General features: G+C 39.3%; 1 protein-coding gene across 1 annotated transcript in view; it reads right to left on the bottom strand.

Moving 5' to 3' along the window:
- ca10a (carbonic anhydrase Xa) overlaps window positions 1-22937 on the bottom strand; it is a gene marked incomplete at both ends in the record, with an annotated part of 227257 nt that overhangs the window by 178350 nt on the left and 25970 nt on the right. Inside the window, one exon of the mRNA XM_083904668.1 lies at window positions 22770-22844. Within this exon, the coding sequence (XP_083760794.1) occupies window positions 22770-22844 (75 nt within the window). The remainder of the gene's footprint in view (window positions 1-22769; window positions 22845-22937) is intronic.

Below are 22937 nucleotides of genomic sequence, written 5' to 3' on the forward strand. Positions count from 1 at the left end.
AATATCACATTATATTTCATTATTTATGTGTGTTTTTGTTATTTATTGACTCATTTTTGCGTAATTTATGAACTATGTTAACATGAACTATGTAAATGACCCATGTGGCAGGAGCTGACATAGCTAACGGCATTTTGGCGGGAAGCGGCGCTGTTCACAGGCCGGAAGTAGCTGAAGTAGTAGCACAAAAGATGAATGGAACAAAATGTCCAACCAAAATCATAATGATCTGTTTGGCAGGAGTACGCGACGCCATTTCGTCAGGAAGGAGGCGCTGTTCAAACGCGGTATATGTAGGTTTTAGATTTGACCTAAAAACTATAAGGTTATAATTGACACGGAGAAACAAAAAAGAAAACAGAACAACGAAAAACACAATGACCAACAAAAATCAGGTCAAGTTTAGCTAAATACGGCGTACCAGAGGTCTCAATCCCGTTGATTTGCCACTTAATATCATGTTATAAATAATTACTTATGTGTGTTTTTGTTATTTATTGACTAATTTTGCATAATTTATAGCTTTTTTTGTTAACATGAACTATGTAAATGATCCATGTGGCAGGAGCTGACCGAGCTAACGGCATTTTGGCGGGAAGCGGAGCAGGAAGTTTTTTTTTTTTTAAAGATTTTAGCAAAAACTATAGGTTACAATTGACAAAGACAACTAAAAGCCCAACGTTAAGGAAAACAGAGCAACATTAAACGCACAAAATGTCCAACAAAAGGGTCATTTTGCACCATAATGATCTGTTTGGCAGGAGAAAACGACGCCATTTTGGCAGGAAGCGCATACCGCTGTTCAAACGGCGTATACGTAGGTTTTAGATTTGACCTCAAACTATAAGGTTATAATTGACACCGAGAAATATTATTGACTCATTTTGCAGCTTTTTTTGCTAACATGAACTATCGTAAATGGTTCAAGTGGCCGTTAGGACGCCATTTTGACAGGAAGTGGCGCTGTTCACATGCAGGAAGTAGCTCTTTTTAGACTTTAGCAATAACTATAGGTTACAATTGACACAGAAAACTTAAAACCAAAGGTTAAAGAAAACAAAAATTCAACAACAATTTTGCATCATTAATATCTTTTTTTAGTTAACGTGAACTATGTGGCAGGAAGTGACCAATGGACGCCATTTTGGCTAGAATTTTTTACCTAACGCAATTTGTCAAAAATAGTATTTCAAAATAAAATAGTTTGTTTTCATGTGAATCAATAAAAAGTTTTATCCCCTGCAGGAAACATTCAAAGGTCCCGGGCAGCGATCCGTCATATGTGACGACAGCAGAGGCAGAATTATGTGACGCTGGAGACGCTAAACAACATTAAATTCCCAAAATAAATAACAGTTTAGAGACTTTAACTGAAAGTGGTAATGTGATTTTTTGTTTTTTGGCAAAAACCAAAGTCATAATTTCTATGCCTTTGATTCATGACGTCGTCACTTCTGTGACATAACGCATAAATATAAAGACACAAAAGTATAAAAATCACAGAATCGCTGCAGCTTAGTTTGTATTTGTGCAGGTTAGTGCGAGTGAGTTTGACTTTTGTTTTGTTTTCACAGTCGTGAGAAACGACCGGCTGAAAGATTTAAAGACTGAAGAGCAAACAGAGACAAATCGACCGCCGAACTCGAGCCAAATCCACTCTGAGTGCGGACGCTTTTCACTTTGTTTTTAAAGTGCACATAAAAAGCTCAAAATGTTGTGAGAGGAAAACAATAAAAAAAAGTGTTTCTGCTGAATCAGAAAATCTATATTTACCAAATAAACTATGATCATCTTTTAGCTTCCAACACATTTTAGATTTGACCACGTTAGCTGCTAGCTATAGCCAACGTTTAGCTGTTTTCACTGAAACTTTACCTAAGTGGATGTGAAGAATAAATCAGTTAATGTCTATATTTGATCTACTTTATGTTTAGTAACATATAAATCAGTTTGACTGCTAAAACATGTAGCTAGCTAATATGAAATACTACTGTAGTAGCTGCTAGCTCTTTTTTGCTATGTTTGAATTTCAGAAACTTTACTAAACGGGAGGTGGAAAGTAATACAATTGCTATAACTCTATATTTTCTTATTTTTTTAAACAAATAAACTTGTTTATGTTAGCTGCTAACACATTTTGCTAGCTAGCTCGTCTGATAGTCCACTGTGGCAGCTGCTAGCTTCTGTTTGCCAAATTTTATTTTATCTTCTACCAGAGAAACCTGTTCGCTGCTAACACATTTAGCTACCTAGCTACTGTTTTCCACCTTTTCTTTAAAAACATTTTTTTAATTGTATTTATTAACTTTAGTAATGTTGATACAATAAAACTAAATAAGAAATGACATTTAGAGTGTTAAAATTAGATTCTACCATGTTAGCTACAAGCTAATGCTTGCGAGTGTTTTGAACTTTTCTTAGACACTTCACTTGGGCTAAGGAAAGTTATATATTGAAATTATATAAATGTTTAAGAAAATCTTGATATTTTAATTATTACCATAGCTGGTAACAAATCTAGCTAGCTAGAGTGAGATTCTACAATATTAGCCACAAGCTAGCAAGTTTTAAATATTGTACTAGTTTTTATTGCATAAAGTTGACCCTGATGTTATTTTAGTTGGGAACATGTTTAGCTAGCTAGGGTGAGATTCTACCATGTTAGCCACTAGCTAATGTTAGCCACAGTGGAGTTTTCTCCAAGAATACACACAGGAATCAGAAAATCTACTGTATTTATATTCGGTTTTTATTATATAAAGCTGACCGTGACGTTATTTTAGCTGGGAACATGTTTAGCTAGCTAGGGTGAGATTCTAAATGCCAGATATCATAAGTTGTTGTTGTTAAAATTCATAAAAACTCAGTGTCAGTTCCTTCTCTTTCTCTTTGACGGCTGCTGTAACCGAGTCCTTTTCTTCCGGACGCCGCTCTGTGATCGACGGACTTCAACAGGACACAAATTGCTCGCTTGTAGATAACGTCATAATCCCGGCAGCCTCACGCCATCGCCACAAATTCACAAGACGGTCTCATTTGCTATGCGCAGAGCACTCCCGAGTTCATACGTTCATCGGCGAGGATGAACGATGCGCGCGGGGAACTCTGGGAGTCGTCCGTCTTACTGTGCATGAATTACACCATTAATTCTGTGCAAGTCGACATCCTGCAGGAAACTGGTGAGTCGGGGGTTTAGGTAACAAATGGCAGAAGTTTGCCTTCTATTTGACCTTTGAAGGAATCAAATGAATGAATCAATTCCAAAGGAGTGATTCAGTGGATTAAAGAGCCGGTCGAGCTCCTGTAAATTTAACTGGATTGAGAATGATTTCACGGGCAGATTTGATTTTCCCCGAGTGTCGCGTGCAGTTGATGTGATTCCTCAATCAGACGCGGCAAAGAGAAAAAGGTTATTCCAACTGTCACGCTGCATCGAGTGCACACCGCGCACACGTTACACCTCTCTTTCATCACCGTCCTCCTGCACAAACCCCCCCCCCCCCCCGAGAGATCGGACATAATGTCATTCCACGTACGGCGAAGAACGGCTGCTGGGCACAGCGATGAAAAGCGAGCCCGAGATGAGGGAGCATACGGATAGTTATGTCATTATCTGCCCGTTTCCTTCAGCCCTGGCTGTGATTCCCACGTCGCTAATTCATCTCCGTGCCCTTGCCCAGATCCGTGGAGCAGATTTGGTTAGCGGGGGGGGGGCAATCGCCTCCGAGGCCAAGTCCGCCGAGGAATCCTGTCAGCACGGGGGGGGGGGCGCCAACACGGCAGAGTCCCCGCTGAGGAGGTTTGTTTAAGCGGCGTCTCGCTGTATTACCCGACTTAATGGAGACTCCGTGTGTGTGTTTGCACGCCGGCTCAATGTCGGGCACAAGGCGACGCAGCGGGGAAGTAAAGCGAGCCAAGACAAGCGCGGGGGCAAATCTCATTCATCAAGCTGGCGACACAATTAACCGACGCAAATGTTTTCAGGAGCGTTCCAACATCGTCTCTATGTTATCTCTATCCAAGACACGTCCTACTGTATGTACTGTTGTGTCCTCCTAGTGTTAAAAAAATTGCTTCTAACTCAACTGCTAGCAAATATTTAGCCCCTGGGGACAAGGGACATCATTTTTTCGGAGGCGGCATCCTGGGAAGACAGCAAATACCAGGGCAAGGACGTCTGTTTTTACTTCCAGTGACAACGGGGGATCAATGGTCTCCGTCAAGGGACCGCAAAAGAGAGAAGTGGGTGGAGCCAAGGATAAAACAACACCGGGATCTCGCGATAATGCAAACTTCAAGATGTCCAACTCACTTGCAGTTCCACTCAGTTAAAGGTACTACGCTTCCCTCTCGAAGATGGTTCTCCACGATCACGGAAGTGTTTGGAACATCTCGGGCTAACGTCTATCAACACGTAAATGCCAAATAAATGAAGTAAAAACACGGGAGTCGATGCATTTCTGTTGCACCCGTTTCGGGGACATGATTTTAATGATATAAACGGATGTGGAAGTCTTGATAAATCTCTGGCTATGAGGCGGCACAGGTTATCCCAGGTCTTTGTTGAGGTTCTAGTGGTAAAAAATAGCTTCTACGGTGACCTTAAACTCAACTGCTAGCAAAGATTTAGCCTCTGGGGACAAGGGACATAATTTTTTTTGGAGGCGGAATCCTGTGAAGACAGCAAATACCAGGGCAAGGACGTCTGTTTTTACCTCCAGTGACAACGGGGGATCAATGGTCTGCGTCAAGGGACCGCAAAAGAGAGACAAGTGGGTGGAGCCAAGGATAAAACAATACCGGGATCACGCGATAATGCTGACTCCAAGATGTCCAAGTCACTTGCAGTTGCACTCAGTTAAAGGTACGATCCTTCTCTCTCGAAGATGGTTCTCCACGATCGCGGAAGTGTTTGGAACATCTCGGCTAACGTCTATCAACAAATAAACGCCAACAAATGAAGTAAAAACACGGGTGTCGATGCATTTCTGTTGCACCTGTTTTCGGGGCATGATTTTAATGATATAAACGGATGTGGACGTCTTGATAAATCTCCGGGTATGAGGCGGCACAGGTTAGCCCAGGTCTTTGTTGAGGTCCTAGTGGTAAAAACTAGCTTCTACGGTGACCTTAAACTCAACTGCCAGCAAAGATTTAGCCTCTGGGGACAAGGGACATAATTTTTTGGGAGGGGGCCCAGGTTAGCCCAGGTCTTTGTTGAGGTCAAGAACAGGCCTGCACGTCATTGAAGGACTACAGTTTCTACGAGTTCTAAGGCTGTGTTACCTAAACTATTGATACAAGAACACTTTCTTTATGAAGATCTATAGAAGGGTCATATATCTGGTATTTGATTTGGCACGAGGAGTGCCCTGAATGGGGCCCTCCCCGGTGGCTTTGGGTGTCCAGTTAACCGAATCAATGGGGATTGTGCGCAGAAGTACCAAATTGGCAAACCCTCTGGTTCCCTTTCCACACGTAGGCCAGGGGTTCTCAAAGTTTTGATGCCTGAGGGCCAATTTAGGAGCCCAACGTTGGACTGAGGGCCGCCAAAGGAAACAAAAAACAGAAAGAAATCCCATTTGTGATCATTTTAATGACCTGATTGCAGTTGTACAGTTTCCACTTATTGGTCTGTAGCCACTGTATCAACTGTAATTAATTGCAGGGCCGCCAGAAATGTTTCTGCGGGCCGCCATTGGGCCCCCCGGACCGCACATTGAGAACCAATGCACTAGGCCATGGGCTGCCCCCTGAAAATGACTGAGTTATTATCCTAATATAGTGATACTAATTCAATTTATTTAATGCAAAAGTCCTTGGTGACATCTAAACAATTCTGCCACCATTGCTCTGGTATTGCCCGTTCTGAATTTGTGTTGATTTTTCTTTTCTTTTCTTTTTCCCTGATCCAGAACCCTCAGGTGCGTACCCTTGATTTATTCTGACTTATTCCAAAAGCACTAACAAAAAAATATATAAAAATTCAGCTTCGCCTCCGGAGTCTTGATTCTAGTCACGAATCTTAAAGTCCTACAAACAAACACTGTTTGGTTTACAAGTTTGTTTGTGTTTGATTGATGTATCTGTTTCTCCAGCAGCAGCCGCCGCCGCCGCAGCCTCTTCACACTTAGCTATGCGCGGCGGTGGCGGCGGCGGCGGCCTCTTCTGCCTCGGTAAGCAGAACAGGCCGAGGAAGGAAGGAACGCTAAGAGCCCGAGGATCGCCGAGCCAATCTTTACATCTCTGTGAGCGTGAAACCCTGTGATGTAACGCTGGGCTTTTTTACATTTTTACATTCAGCCGACATTCCTCTGCAGATCCTTTAAGACAAACAAGTTTCAGGCCGACTGAGTCACCGACACACTCGACGTTTTTATTCACCTGCCTCTGGCTGCGAAATCTCCAACTGAAGCCAACAAGGAAAAAACCTACAAGTATTTAAAAAGACTCACATACAGTATGAATATGAAGAAGCGAAGTTAAGAGGCGAATTAATGCATCTCAGCATCTGTCGTTAGCATCGTTAGCTTCCAAATGTACATCAAAGACTGGAGTAGAAGCACGGACACAGTCCTACGATGATGGCAAATCGATTTAAATTGTGGTTTTCTACGAAAAATCATCTGCCAATGAGGTTTAAACAACTTCAAACTAGCTTGTTAGACGATCTGAAGCCACGTTCAGATCATAATATACCTTAAAACAAGGGAAAAACTGGTCAAAAACTTACATGTCAGAATCCCGTTTCTGGTGATCAGTTACTTAAAATGAATCTCCCTTTTCTGGATTAAACCAAATTTAATCGTTTTTACACCATAGAAGTTCTCATATTTGCACAAACAACAATCTGTTCATACAAACCAGTTTAGCTAATCTGTTTTAGCTAGATTAGCACAACTGCATTAGTTAAGCTAATCTAGTTTGGTTACTGTTAGTGGTAATTATGGCTTTAGTTTAGTTTAGCTAATCTAGCTAAACTAGATTAGTTTGGCTAATCTATTTTGGTTTAGCTAGATAAGCTTGTTTCTGGTAATTGAGGTTTAAAATAAGTTATTGTATTATCTAAGCTTTTTGTCGTTGTTTTTCTCTTAAAATGTGATTAAATTTATCATTTTTTTCATTTTAGGCACAAATAAATAATAATTCTCCTACAATTAAGAGTTATTTAACTTAAGTTTTTTTTTTTTTACAGTGTATCCTTAAAGAGTCTTACATTTATACTTTTTTTTTCACAAATGAATGATCTGAACCATGTTAAATTTTAATTGACACATTAATTCTGTAATTGGGATTAGATCCAGATGAAATGTCTGATGATTTATAATCCCTGTGTACTCCTGATCATCTCCTCATCACAAAATCTTTGCTAACAGAAGAACAAATTCACAGATAATCCCACGCCGATGAAAACAGAACCTCCTCCGATGGAGATTAAAAAACAAGAAACTTGTGGAAAACTGAAGTTAAAACCTTCAATTCGATCACATTGACCTTAAAAAACCTCTTAATTTTAGCTTCCTCACACCTGCAGGTGCTAACTCTGCTGCTGCAGATGAAAATCTGAGGAAGCCAAACACGCGGCGCCGCGGCCCGACAGTCCAGATGTAATCGCGTCATTTTTTTTCCCCGCCGTAATCTTTTTTGTCGACGACCGCAGATTATTTCACTCATATCACGACCCATAATCCCCTCTGGCGCACACAAACAATAACAAAGGAAACGCTGTTTTGGCAAAGATACAAACAAAGATCATCTCTCTAATGAGATTACGTCTTATATCCTGTCCTCACGACGCCGAGTCACACTTAGCTCGCCAAATGCTATCGGGTACCAGAGCTAACACGTCGCTAACACAGCGGAGGACACTTTGTCACTTTGGAAGAGATTTTTTGAATCACACTCGTGATGAACAACACGCTCACATTCATCAGACACTGAACTCTGAATCTGCAGTTTAAATAAAGAGAAGAAGCAGGATTAAATTAAACTAATCTGTGAATAAACGGTCAGATTTGTGGATGTTGTTTTGCAGTCAGACAACAGGAGGAAAATTATATATTCAACTTTTAAACCTCGTGTTTTTAGGGTGTTAAAACTGTAATTTTGATAGAATTTAGGACACAATTCCAGTTTACATTGGTGTTCTTTAGGTTTGCTTTCATTTTTGATATCGTCTTTAGTAGCGCTGGACACGCTAACGGCGTTACCGCTACCGCATTGCGGGTTTCCATGACGACTGGCTGTAAAAAGACGCGCGTGAAGTGACGTCATGTTTACGTGACTCCCGATTGTTAAAACGAGTCTCTAAAGTTATGCTAACCTTTAAAAACAGAGGCACACATACGCAGTATACGGGTACGATGGTTATTTGTAGCGCTGCTCTTGCGCTAAAGGAGGTAACGGAGCTAACTGGTAAACGGTGGCTGGACCTGGAAAGTCTTGTGTTACTTTAGGGACTCATTTTAACAATCGAGAGTCACGCAAACATGGCATCACGTGCGTCTTTTTCCGGGTCAGTCGTCATGGAAACTCTTCATGCGTTAGTGCTAATGCCGCTAAAGCCCGTTAACGTGCGCAGCACTAGTCTTTAGTAGAGGTGTGAATCGCTAAATTTGTAGCGTATTATGTGTCAAAAAACACCGTCAATCTTCGAAAAAGACAACGCAGTGACTCAAAAGCGACATTTTCTTGTTGCTAGCTTAATTTCTTGTTGTATAATCCGTCTCAAACACAGACGTCGAGTGAATCACTCAGCGTTAGCGCTCCGTTTTCTCCCAGAAATACGGACGTTATCTTATATCTTTGCCTCCTCGAGGTCAAGGACGACGACGCGGTCGGCGAGCGGTTGTTTATGTGACTCTCGATTGTTAAAATGAGTCCCTAAAGTAACGATAACCTTTAAAAACAGAGGCACACGTACGCAGTACACGGGTACGCTGGTTATTTGTAGCGCTGCTCTGGCGCTAAAGGTGCAAAAGGAGGTGTGAATCGCTAAATCTCTAGCGTATTATCTGTCAAAAAACACCGTAAATCTTCGGAAAAGACAACGCAGTGACTCAAAAGCGCCATGTTCTCGTTGCTAGCTTAATTTCTTGTTGTATAGTCCATCTCAAACCCAGACAAACGAACCCAGACGTCATGAAAACATAACCTCGAGTCGTTCATCGCGTCCTCACGACTTCACCGACGTCACGGCCGCTAGCGAATCACTCAGCGTTAGCGCTCCGGTTTCTCCCAGAAACACGGACGTTATCTTATATCTTTGCCTCCTCGAGGTCAAGGACGACGACGCGGTTGTTTACGTGCGACTGTGAGGACAGAACAGCGATTCTAATCTAATCTGATAAACTTCTCCGAAACTCTCGTTTCAGCCGCTATGACGCGAGACGCTGAGAAAACTGGAAGTTACTTTCTTCACACACACAAAAGTATCCTAAATAACCTAATAAGCCTCATATAAAAAAGTGTTTTCTAAGAGTTTTCTCACCTCAGGAGTTCTCTGAAGGGATAAGAAGCTCCGCGAGCGTCTTTTATCTTTAACAGGATTTAATGCTGTGTGAGAAGAGAGAAATTCTTAGAAAAAAAAAAAAAGTGTCATAAATCTAAAGAATTGTCTGAGGATTTCGACTCCGCAGCAGAGTTTGTGTGAATTGTGCTTCAGGAACGAAAAAACCACGGCCGCTGTTAATCTGGGGAAAAAACAAGTGAAAAACAGGAAACTCCAGGAAAATAACAGGGTTTAAGAAATAGACCCGAGTCAATTTAAACTGTTGCAGACTTTAGATGGTCATTTTAGTGTGTGTATACATATATATATATATATATACATACATATATATACATACATACATACATACATGTATATATATATATATTCCCAGAATTGACCACTAGGGGTGTGAAACCATACTAACACATCAAATGATGTGTTGTTTTATTGTGTGATCATTTATTGTTTTTTTTTTTATATATAAATACAGGAACATTTTTGGTGCTAGTTGCAGTGGTTTTGTGTTGTAATTCGGCCTCCGACCACTAGTTGGCAGCATGTTTCCAGCCATTTTCACTTTGCACATTGTTTTTGCGTCATTATGAGAGTTTGTCTTAAAAAACACGTTTGTGACTTTTAACGTATCAACACATTGTTGACATGTAGATAATACTTAATAATCAGTTTATTCAGGGGTATAATGCTAGCATTCTGGCTAAGTTTGCTAACTCGCAAGCTAATCCAGTCCATATTTCATACACTTTAGCATCACGATGCTATGGTTTTGATGCTTGGAGAAGCCATTTCGAAGTGTAAACAAAGTTGACTTTTGGGGATTGTAACTCCAGGGGGCGCTACAATTGAAAATCCCTATTCAGAACTGGTGCATCACGCTACCTAAGTACATTTTAAATACTATATGTACATTTTAGGTGATGTGTAGCTAAGGCTGCTCCATTATGGGGAAAAATTGGGTCAACATTGAAGGTTGTGGGTTTGATTCTAAACTACGCCTTTGGGCAAGACACTTAAACTTAAAGAGGCTGAATTTACCTTAAAATAACTGTAAATTATTGTATACAACTTTACTCGTTTTATGTTTAACCCAGGACTTTTTTTTGCTGGATAACAAGCAGGACAGGAAGTCACTAGTATGACATTTCAAAATAAAGATTTTCACAATAAAATCCCGCATTTCCTTTAAAAAAAAAAAAAAAAAAAATTTGTTTGTATTATTCTCTTTTTGTAATCATTTGAGTCCATAATCAGATTTCAAAAACAAGTTTAGATTAATTGCTTTGCTATGGTTTTGATGCTAGGAGAAGCCATTTTTGAAGTTTAAACAAAGTTGACTTGTGGGAATTGTAACTCCAGGGGGCGCTACAACATGTACATTATAGATTACGTGTAGCTGAGGCTGCTCCATTATGGGAAAAATGTGGGTCAAAATTGAAGGTTGTGGGTTTGATTCTGAACTCGGCCCTTGGGCAAGACACTTAAAGAGGCTGAATTTACCTTAAAATAACTGTAAATTATTGTATACAACTTTACTTTACTCGTTTTGTGTTGAACCCAGGATTATTATTTTTTTGCTGGATAACGAGCGGGACAGGAAGTCACCATTAGAAAATAAAGATTTTCAGAATAAAAGCCCTAATTTTCTTTAAAAAAAATGACCTTAAGGATGTAAAGTAAAGAGTTTCTCAGCTCTGTGACATCTGCTGTATATATATGTATATATATGTATATATATGTATGTAGACATGGTTTATTTCATCGTTGGTCTCCTTTAAGAAAAACCCTCCTTCATCTCTCTCTCTCTCTCTCTCTCTCAGCCTCCACTCGTCGTCTGCTTTCATCTCGTCTCTCCTTCCTTCGCGGACTCTCCTCGTATCCTCGTCTCCTCGTCTCCTCGTCTCCTCCTCCCTCCCCGTCGTCTTTCATCTCCGCTCTCATCCTCCCTCCTCATCTTTTTCCTCTCTATTGCTTATATTTTACTTGTTTTTTTATTATTTTATTTCCTCCTTCTTTACTCATATTTTTTGTCCCCCACCCTCCTGACCTTTACTCTCTGCTTCTTGTTTCCTTTCCTTTGCCGTTTCCTTTCTCCCTCTCTTTGGTACCTTATTGGCTTCCTAGCCTTCATTTCCTTCCTTTCCTCTCCTGTCTCCTCTGCTCTGTCAGTCAGTGGAGGGTAAATAAAGAGGAGGTTATGAAGACCATGCTGGTTATGTGTGTGTGTGTGTGTGTGTGTGTGTGTGTGTGTGTGTGTGTGCGTGGAGCGTTAAAGCTGTAGTACGTAACCATTTACGTGTTAATAAATGTCTACTTCATTCAAATTATTTGTCGAATAATCACACGATTCTGATTTAAAGACAGTTTTCAATAAAGACAACAATCCTTTATGCTAAAAAAAAAAAAAAAAAAAAAATTTACATTATGGCTAATTAGTCCGAACGTTCCGTTTTATGGGAATGAATCAGAATTTTCGCAACTCTACAACAAACGGAAGCAGATTTAAATACTACATGTAAATTATAAGTGATGTGAAGCTAAGGCTGCTGCAGTATAGGAAAAATTGGGGTAAAAATTGAAGATCGTGGGTTTGATTCTCTACTCCACTAGCCTACAAGTCAATGTGCCCTTGGGCAAGACAGCTTTTAAAGCTGTAGTACGTAACTGTTTACGTGTAAATATTTGTCTATTTCATTCAAATTCTTTGTCAGATAATCACACGATGCTGATTAAAAGACAGTTTTTAATAAAGACAACACTCCTGTATGCTAAAATATAAACTCATTTACATCACAGCTAATTAGCTTTGAAAAGGGTTTGGAAAATTCCAGGTAAATTTCCTAAAACGTTCCATTTTATGGGAATTAAAAGGAATTTTGGAACTCTGCATCTGCTCCTGCGCTGCTTCCGTTTGTTGTAAAGCGCTAGTAAAGCGAGCAGACAACTGGACTCTGGGTAAAAACAGTGTGTGAGTTCTCCTGCAAATGATATGATATAATAAATAAATACACAGAAAATTAAAATAAATAAATACATACATACACAATACACATTTTAAAATCAGATAAGAACATTTTTGACATTGTTGTGTTGATCACCGATCGTAAGAATTAGGGTTTGTAAATCGCGATCAAATACGCGATACAAAGATTCTGCGACCGTCAATGCAGTTCACTCTTAGAAATAAGGGTTCTCCTACAAGGGCTGAGGTTCTACCTGGAACCATTTGCTTCTGAAAAACTTTTTCAAGGGTTCTTGGTAACACTAACGGTTCCAGTAAGAACCATTTAAAACCCCTTTCCTGAATAAAAGGTTCTTGGTGGAACCCTCCAAAAGGGTTCTTCTATGAGGACAAGCAGAAGAACCTTATATGGTTCTATACGGTGGCCCTGAGGTGCAAAACACAAACGCAGAAAACACAAAAACTCACTTTAGCTCACTTGGTAGAGCGTTTTGAGTTAATGTTTTTGTGTTTTGTGATTTGCGTTTGTGTTTTGCACCTCAGGGCCACCGTAGTTCTACTTAGCACTTTAATTTCTAAGAGTGTATATTGCGAGACATTACAGTGTATCACGATATCCGTCGAACGTGAAACCGTCAGGAAACGTTAACTCAAAATATCGACATTTACTGCACTGATGATCGAATTGCACGAAGAAGTACGTCGATTTAATACCAATATCACCGATATTTTTGATAATAGTAAAGTGTTACAGTGTTAAAAACATGTATCCAGGACTATTTCTGGATTCCTAAAATAAGAAAAGAAACCCGAGCGCTGTGGATGTTGAAAGTGTCGTGGAAGAAAATAAAAATAAAAAACAAGTGGAGCTGAACTGATCCTCTGTTCACCTCAGCACTAAAGTGAAAAAGAGAGGAAAAGGATCGGGGGAAGTGAAGCAAAGTGGAAAAATAGGGTGTGTGTGTGTGTGTGTGTGTGTGTGTGTGTGTGTGTGTGTGTGTGTGTGTGTGTGTGTGCAGGAGGTAATCTTTCACCATGATAGGTGGGAGGCTGTTGTCTCCACTGGGGCCCAGAATCTGTTTAGTTAGATACTGAAGGCCCATCAAACAGCCTCTGGTGACTGTGCTGCCTGTCAAAGAGCATCTCCTGCAATCACACACACACGCACGCACGCACACACACGCGCACACACACACACACACTTCCAGGATTCACTCAGAACGAGCTCACACCGACGTAATAATGTGATGTCAGAGTTTCCTGGTCCTGAATCAAACGCTGTGTTCACAATTTGGCGATTGTCACTCGTGGCCAATTAAATAAAATTAACCTCCACCTCCCGTTGACTCACATAGAGAGAGAGAGAGAGAGAGAGAGAGAGAGAGAGAGAGAGAGAGAGAGAGAGAGAGAGAGAGAGAGAGAGAGAGAGAGAGAGAGAGGATTAGTCGGACAATTCAGTTTAAAAAAGAGAAATCATTTGAGGGGATTTTTCACTGCACTGACTTTTGGACCGGTGGCTAAATTCCATAATTGGTGCTTTGGCTCTTGTCGCAGCTCCAAAGCCTGAAAAACCTGCAGCTGTGTGTGTGTGTGTGTGTGTGTGTGTGTGTGTGTGTGTGTGTGTGTGTGTGTGTGTGTGTGTGTGTGTGTCAAACACCACTCAGTATTCAATTAATATTAATTTTAATATTAAAATTCAAGGAAACACCTCGTAAGAGCGCATCGTCGCCCCCAAAAAATGCTAAAAAGTAAATTTTGGTGTAAAGTAAAAATATTAACTAGCATCACTTGTCGTAGCTCATGAACTCTGCTTCCTGCTCCGATTTCAAGAAAACACACGTTTTTCACTCATTTTCTTGATTTTTTAAAGAAAATCCTGATCATTGTATACGCCGACGATTCACTCCTGTTTATGAAGGCACACCAAATATTGTAGAATATCTAAGAAGTCACGTGGTGAAAATTCCTGTATTTTTCCACAGTTCCCACACCTTTGTTGACATCCAGTTCAAGGACTTTCCAGGACCAATTCCCCTCAAACTCAAGGCCCAAATGTGACGACACAGCTAAAGACGGGATTACTTGAACAAGAGCGTCTTCGTCCATGACATAAATATCAACTTCTTGCACAAAATTCAAGCACTTACAATGACCCAATTTTAATAAAAACTTTCAAGGGCCCTTGAAATGTTTTCAAATTCACAAACTTTCAAGGTTTTCAAGGACCTGTGGTAGTAAACACAATCAGTAAGATACATTTATCTAAATATCAACTTTCTTGCACGAAATTCAAGCACTTTCAATGACCCATTTCTATTTCAATTTTCAAAAACTTTCAAGGGCCTTGAAGTTTTTTTTCTCCAAAATTCACAAACTTTCAAGGATTCCAAGGACCCGTGGGAACCCTAAATATCAACTTCACATCTTTCTTGCACAAATTTCAAGTGTCTTCTTCTTTCTTAGAAGAAAACACAAAGGTGTAGCAGCGCCACAGCGCCACATACAGGCCTGGCATAGGTACTACAATGTTAAAAGTCATTTTTGGGGGGGATTTGATATTTCCTGAAAAATTTGAAAATTTGTCTATGTTTTGTCCCGTTTCCGTGTGGTTTAAAACGTCCACAAATGGGCGATGGCGGCTCAGTGGTCGAGCGAGTCGCCTTTCGACTGGAAGGTTCGGCGGTTCGATTCCCAGCTTCTCTCGTCTACATGCCAAAACACACTTGTACATGTAGATGAATGGGTGAATGGTAAAACTGCAGTGTTCATCAACACCAGAAAAACTCTTTATGAATACAGACCATTTACCATCAATCATTTCTGAAACAAAGCTTTAAAAAAAAAAAAACTGTATTTTTCACTCTTATTTGGAGAATTCAGCGGAAAATAAATCCTTGAGTTATTGGACGTTTGTGTGACTTGTGGCTAAATCCCATAATTGGTGCTTGTTTCTTGTCTCGGCTCCAAAAAAAAGAACAAACAAACAAAAAAACACCCACAGACGCTTCAGTGTTTGATCAACGAGAAGAAAATCAAACACACGAGTGAAGAAGAAGAAGAAGAAGAAAGACGACGGGTTAATTTAGAGTCTGGTGACGAGAAGCTGTGAGCAAACTCTGTGACGAGGGTTCAAATCCTTTCAAACAAGAGTGGTAAAACGTGAGCTCTGCCAACAGAAACGCTTAGAAATTAAACAGCAGAGCTGCTGCTGCTGTTCCTGCACCAAACGGCTCCCAAATGCACTGGTCAGTTTGTACTATGTTCCAAATCTAAATAAACAATTCAAGCTTTTGAGTTCATGGAAACGTTTATAAACGGGAGTGAATCGTCGGCGTATAGAATAATCGTGATTTTCTTTAAAAAATCAAGAAAATTTGTAAAAAACGTGTTTTCTTGAACTCGGAGCAGGAAGCAGAGGTAACGAACTATGACAAGTGATGCTAGTTAATATTTTTACTTTACCACAAAATGTACTTTTTAGCATTTTTTCTTTCTCCTGTGACTCCGTGGATGACGACAAGCTCTTACAAGGTGTTTCCTTGAATTTGAGGGGAATTTCTCCTGGAAAGTCCTTGAATTTGACGTCAACCAATGATATCCGGTCGTGTGGACGTTCAATTGAATATTGAGTGGTGTTTGACACACACACACACAAAGGCTAATTTCAACCAAGAGTGGTAAAACGTGAGCTCTGCCAACAGAAACGCTTAGAAATTAAACCGCAGAGCTGCTGCTGCTGTTCCTGCACCAAACGGCTCCCAAATGCACTGGTCAGTTTGTACTTTATTCCAAATCTAAATAAACAATTCAAGCTTTTGAGTTCGTGAAACAGCTTCTTAATGAGCCCGAAATCAGACGATATCAGAACGTTCATTCTTCTACTTATTGTACCGAGAGAGAACAGTTGTGACTTTCATTTGCCAACACGGTGAACACACACACACACACACACACACACAAAAAAAAAACAGAAAAGGAGTGAACATCTGCGGCGCCATGACGACCGACCGCCCGCTGTTGACGACGACCCGCTGCTGTTGTTGTTAAAAAGTTTGTGGAACAAGTGGTGATTTTTGTCGACTGCTGTTTCCCAAACTGTCAGAGTGAAGCGGGAGGTCACGTTCTGCAGCCGGGAACATATGTTTGATTATCTTTAATCACTTCACTGCTGAATTATACACCGCCAAAGTCAGGGATTCGGGGAAATATCTTTAGAAAACAGCATTTAGAGGATTTTAGTTCCGTGTCCACGTCCTCTGCGGTGTCATTTTTTAAGCCTGATAATTGCTCGCTTTTGAAAAAAAATCCTGTTTATTTTATGTTCTAAAATCCAGATGAAATCATTTCTATTTGCCAGATATTGAACGTGCTAACTGTACGCTACATATGTTCTACAAGGGTGAGGTGACAACTATCACTTAGACGTTAAAAATGTTGCTTCAGTTCCACAACAGCGTTATCACATCAAATAACACGTTTAATCCTGGGTTTAAATCGGTTTGTGACCAGTTTCAATGGTTTCCAGGATCAATTCCCCTCAAATTCAGGAGAACAACTTGTAAGAAGTTGTTGTTGTCCAAAGTTAAAATATTAACTAGCATCACTTGTCATAGTTCATGAACTCTGCTTCCTGCGAGGAGTTTAAGAAAACACGTTTTTTACTCATTTTCATGCTTTTTTAAAGAAAATCATGATTATTGTATACGCTGACGATACACTCCTGTTTATGAACGCATGCCAAATGTTACAGAATATTAAAGAAGTCACGTAGTAAAAATTCTGGTATTTTCCAGGGTTCCCCAACCCTTTGTTGACATCGAGTTGAAGGACTTTCCAGGACCAATTCCCCTCAAAACTCAACAAAACAACTTCTAAGATGTTGTTGTTGTGCAAGGAGTCACAGGAGGAAAAAAATGCTAAAAAGTAAATTTGGTGGTAAGTAAAAATATTAACTAGCATCACTTGTCATAGTTCATGAACTCTGCTTCCTGCTACGAGTTTAAGAAAACACGTTTTTTACTCATTTTCATGCTTTTTTAAAGAAAATCGTGATTATTGTATACGCTGACGATTCACTCCTGTTTATGCCAAATATTATAGAGTATTTAAGAAGTCACATGGTGAAAATCCTGGTATTTTCCAGGGTTCCCACACCTTTGTTGACATCAAGTTCAAGGACTTTCCAGGATGCTGCCTCGTATTCATTCATTCATTCATTCATTCATTCATTCCGTGTCAATAATATCATTTTATCATTATAGCTGTTGTGTTGTTGTGCGTTTTAGGTTTCGAAAACAACAAATCAATGGAGGTAAAATCAAGTTCTTCACTCTCCGACAACAACAACAACAATCGTCTCAGATCTCATTTAAATACACTCTCACACACACTGTATATATATATATATGATATATGATTATATAATGACACGTTCATAAATATGACAAAAGCAATTCTTAAGGAAAGTCATATTCAGTTGCAGCCTGAGGCAGGCAAACACACACACACACACACACACACACACACACACACACACACACACACACACACACACACACACACACACACAAAAGTAATCATGAGACATAAATATTACAGCAGCGTCAACTTATTCGTAAAATGTTGACGGCTGATATAAAGAAACCGTTGTTTTTCTTCTTATTCATAGAAATAAAACGGGAGAAAAAAACAAAGATTAAAGAAAAACAAAGACGGATTTTTATCTCGTTCCTTTTCTCGTTTGTGTTTTCTAAAAAAACGTTAAATATTTGACTTATTTCTTTGTGCAAATTCAGGACAAATGCTGTGATAAAAGTGACACGAGGGTGAAGTAATATTCTGCAGGTGGATGAAGGTGATGAAGGTGATGAAAGGGTGAGGGTGTGATTACATTAGCTTTGCTAACCCTCGCAGAGCAAACGCTCTAAAGACGCCGGACCGAGGTTTTTGACCTGAATCAGTCTGCGGCGGCGAGGACGGCGAGCAAAGACTCACATTATTATTGCTTTTTTTCTTCACCGACGACGGAGAACGATTTCCATTTCAATCTCCGCGATATTACTTTAGCTGCCAATCACACACACACACACACACATTCTTGTACTTGCTGCATACTGAGGACTGGGTTGCTGACAAAATGAGGACCAGCATTTCCACTTTATAAATCAACACAAATCTACTTTATGAAAACATCATACTTGTACTGTCCAAATGTCGTCCAAAATAAATAAAAAATTTGACCAAAAATTTTTGGTCCAAAATTTGACAAAAACGTCACACTATATACTATGTTGTCCAAAATTTGAAAAAAAAATTGGCGCAAAATTTTTGGTCCAAAATTTGACAAAAACGTCATACTATACTATGTTGTCCAAATTTTGAAAAAAAAATTGACCCCAAATTTTTGGTCCAAAATTTGACAAAAACGTCATACTAAACTATGTCGTCCAAAAAAAATAATAATAATTTACCCAAAATTTTTGGTCCAAAATTGGACAAAAACGTCATATTATACTATGTCGTCCAAAATGTGAAAAAAAAAATTGACCCAAAATTTTTGGTCCAACATTTGACAAAAACGTCACACTATACTATGTCGTCCGTGACAAATTGAGTATAGCATGTTATAGCAACCTAAGGAAGTGATTTCAATGCAAACAAAGTGAGGACCGGCCAAAATGTCCTCACTCTGTAAAAATGACCTCACTTTGTTGGTTAACAACCCTCACTGGTCCTCAGGATGTCGCAAGTACAAGACCACACACACACACACACACACACACACACACACACGCGAGTCCTGAGCTGTGATATGAAGCCACATAAATGTGTGATGATGCACCAGGTTACGCTGATAATCTCAGTGTAAATAAACGAGGGGGAAACAGGACGTGAGCCACGATATTCACACATCGATACGTCGACACAAAACATCCACGCAGACTCAAATGTGTCCTCAAGAGGTTCATTCAAGTCAAATCGTGACCATTTTTGACCATTTTGTGATTATTAGGACTAGAGCTAATGGTATATATCTGTAAAAATACAAAATATAAAGCAGTTTATTTGTTTATATGAAGTATTATCAACAAAATTAGTGTTTTATAATAAAAAAAACCGAAGTAATTTAGCATGTTCTCCTACGTGATGAAGTATCCATGTACAATATTTTCACTATATTTACTTACTATATATAGTAAATAACATATATATATATATATATATATATATATATTCACAATATTTACATGAGGTGTGTACGTATATGTAAATAAATGAGAATATTGATTAAAATAAATGAATAAATAAATGTTTGGATGAAAATATTTAGTTTTAGTGAAGCTCAAGTTTCTGAGAAGACAAACTGCATATGTACTAGTTTTAATGGTATATATCTGTAAAAATACAAAATATAAAGCAGTTTATTTGTCTATATGAGGTTTTATCAACAAAATGAGTGTTGTATAATAAAAAAAAAACAAAGTAATTTAACATTTCCTGGTCCAGGAAAGTCACTGTTCACAGGATCTCCATGTTCTTCTGCGTGATGAAGTACCTGTGTACAATATTTTTACTTAAATGTACTTATTTATAATGTGATAAGTATAAAGGAGCGTCCTAAGAAAAAAGGAAAAATGTCAAAAAAGTCATTAAAAAATGTTCAGATCAGCAAAAACAATGCGTTTCATAACAATAGAATGTGTTTACTTTTATACAAGAGGTGTGAAAATAAATGAGAATATTGATATTTTGATATTTGGATGAAAAGTTAGTTTTAGTGAAGCTCAAGTTTCTGAGATCACAAAAAAAATGCCAAATGTGTAAAAATGGCAAATCAGTCCATCTGTAAAACAGAAAACAACAATTAAATGTTCTTTTCATTCCTCAATGAGACTGAGATTGTGCGTCGTTATAGTTATTGTTGTATAATATTGAGATTATTGCATGTATGGGAATCGTTGTTGACACTTATGTAACTTTGAATTCGACCTTTTCTCAATACTTTGTCGTCTCTGTATCAACAAAACAAAACAATATTCTGACTTTTAGAAGATTTATTTAGAGGGATTTCGATGCCCCTCCCCCACCACCTCCATAATATATCATCATGTGTTCTAAAAACCACCTTCCGTACGTCCTAAAGTGGGCGGGGCTGATCTCAGCATATAGGCATTAAAAAAAGTGCCATAAAAACCGACTGTAGTTTTATTTTTAAAGCAATAACACAGTCGTATAAACACACTAATGGGCTTCGTATCCAATTCCTGACAATAAAAACCCGACTAAACGTTACACTCCGGACCTTAAAAATGTGCCTTTGGGTAATTAGCAGTTCTAGCATAATTTGGCGGGCGCCATCGATGCAAAAAAAATAAAAAATACCAAGTTTAAACTCGTCGAAGGGTTCATTTCTGTTATTGTGTGAGAACTTAAAATTCCGACCGCGTCGACGCGCTAAAGACGGGACGTTCCGTCAGTTTTTATTAAACTGATGAAACGCGGTGAAAGCGCGAAGAACCAGGTTAACCGGGATTCTGAGGTTCTGAGCGAGAGGCGAGTGCTCGGTGCCAGAGGGAGGAACGCTCGGCCGCGTATTTATGTATGCGTGTGCAAGTGCATGCTGGGAAAAAAGCTGCACAAACAGATGCTTTTACTGACTCTATAGCATAAACTGCCTGCACCGCGTCGCAGCGCCGCATTTATATCTGCTTTTATCTCCTCGGGCTCTTGTTCCCTAACAGCTGCAACACAAGACGCCGGCGTTAATCCTCAGCGCTGCTTTAAACTTTTATAACACAACTTAAATCTTTGGAGTCCAGATAATAATGGAAGAAAGAAACTGATTCACACACACGCGGAAGAGCAGAAAACTGAGATTCAGAGCTGTAAGAGTTAGATTTTTAACAGATATTTAGAGTCTGATATATTCAAACTGATCACTTTTACATCCCAACCATCAAATAATGATCATTTGCAGCGTCTTATGTGATTTGTTTGAATTAATTTGTCATTATTTGGTCTTTTTTAAAAAAAAATTGTCAAATTCACTTAAAAAAAACACATAATATACACACAAAATATACCGTAAAGGTGATTTTTAGTTTTTAAATGAAAACATATTGGTGAGTTATGATAAATACTCCTGTAAAATACACGGTTTTGTAAGCATCAACATATAAAGCTGATTATTTGTTTAAATGACTGTTGTATAACTACAAAAAATAGTAATTTAGCATTTCCTATTCCAGGAATGCCACACAAATACATCATTCACACACAAAGAAAAATTATCTATGTGCTCTTATGTGCTATAAAGTATTTGTATACAATATTTTTTACATACACGAGAAGCGTAAAAATACTTAAATGTACCGAGGTCTTTTAGGTCTCGTTTTCTGACGTAACTGGCAACCCCGTGGTTGCTCGGCAGCTGAGACTCTACTGACTGCAACGATTGGTAGACGGCGGTAGGTGGCGCCACATGACGCCAAAACATGATTTCAAAACATAAATATGATTTGCAGTCTGCAAAATATCAGTCGGTGAAAAAAACTACGTCCTTGTATTTATACTCAAAAATCACCAATGGACTCAATGTAACTTCATCTACAATCATAATATTTAAGCATTAAAAGGATTTCCTCCTGTAATTTGATGTAGAAAAACTCATTTCTGTCTTTCTCAACACAGATAAAGACGACTTCATCGAGAGCTCAAACCTCCTGAGGGTTAAAGTTCTCCTTCAGAGATCGTCGACAAACCAAAAACTGTCAATCAACGCTCAAACTTACGATGATTTATAAAAAAATCTTTCCTCGACCGACAAAAAGTCAACCTTTATTTTTTTTTGGAGTTTCCGGGAGCGAAAAACCGGACAAAAACGTCCTTGACGTGAATTCTGCTGAAGTGTTCGCTTTGTTTAAAAGCCCTTAAGTCCTCGTAAGGACAGATATTACCTCACACACACACACACACACACACACAAAGCAGCTCAGCTCAGCACAAAAACACAATCTCTGGGGAAATAATTGGCCTGACACACAGATACACAACGAGACGGAGATGGCGGAAGGAAACGCCGCGACGCCGTCAATCAATCGGCGGGAAAAACCGCGTAGGAAGGGCAAAGGGTTCCAGACGCAGAAATGTGAGGAAATAAAACATAAATAAATGAAAAACACTCCTGCCGACGGCAAGGTGGCCCATCGTGACACTTTAAAACACGGAATAAGCACAAGATTGTTTCGAGAAAATGAGTTTTTTTCCCCGCACACGTGTTGCGTTAGCGTAAAGTCTCACCTGGTACGAAGCTGCCCTGCACCACCTCCTTGTACGCCCACCATCCTTCGTGAATCTTCGGCGGATGCGGTTGTGCTGAGGACAGAAAGGAAGAGAGAAAAAGTGACGTCAAAGTTGTAGTTGTACGTTAAAAAACTAACGAACGAACGGCAAACATCGCAGTTAAAA

Source organism: Microchirus variegatus (assembly GCF_963457635.1).
Source record: "Microchirus variegatus genome assembly, chromosome: 18".
Taxonomy (NCBI): Eukaryota; Metazoa; Chordata; class Actinopteri; order Pleuronectiformes; family Soleidae; genus Microchirus; species Microchirus variegatus.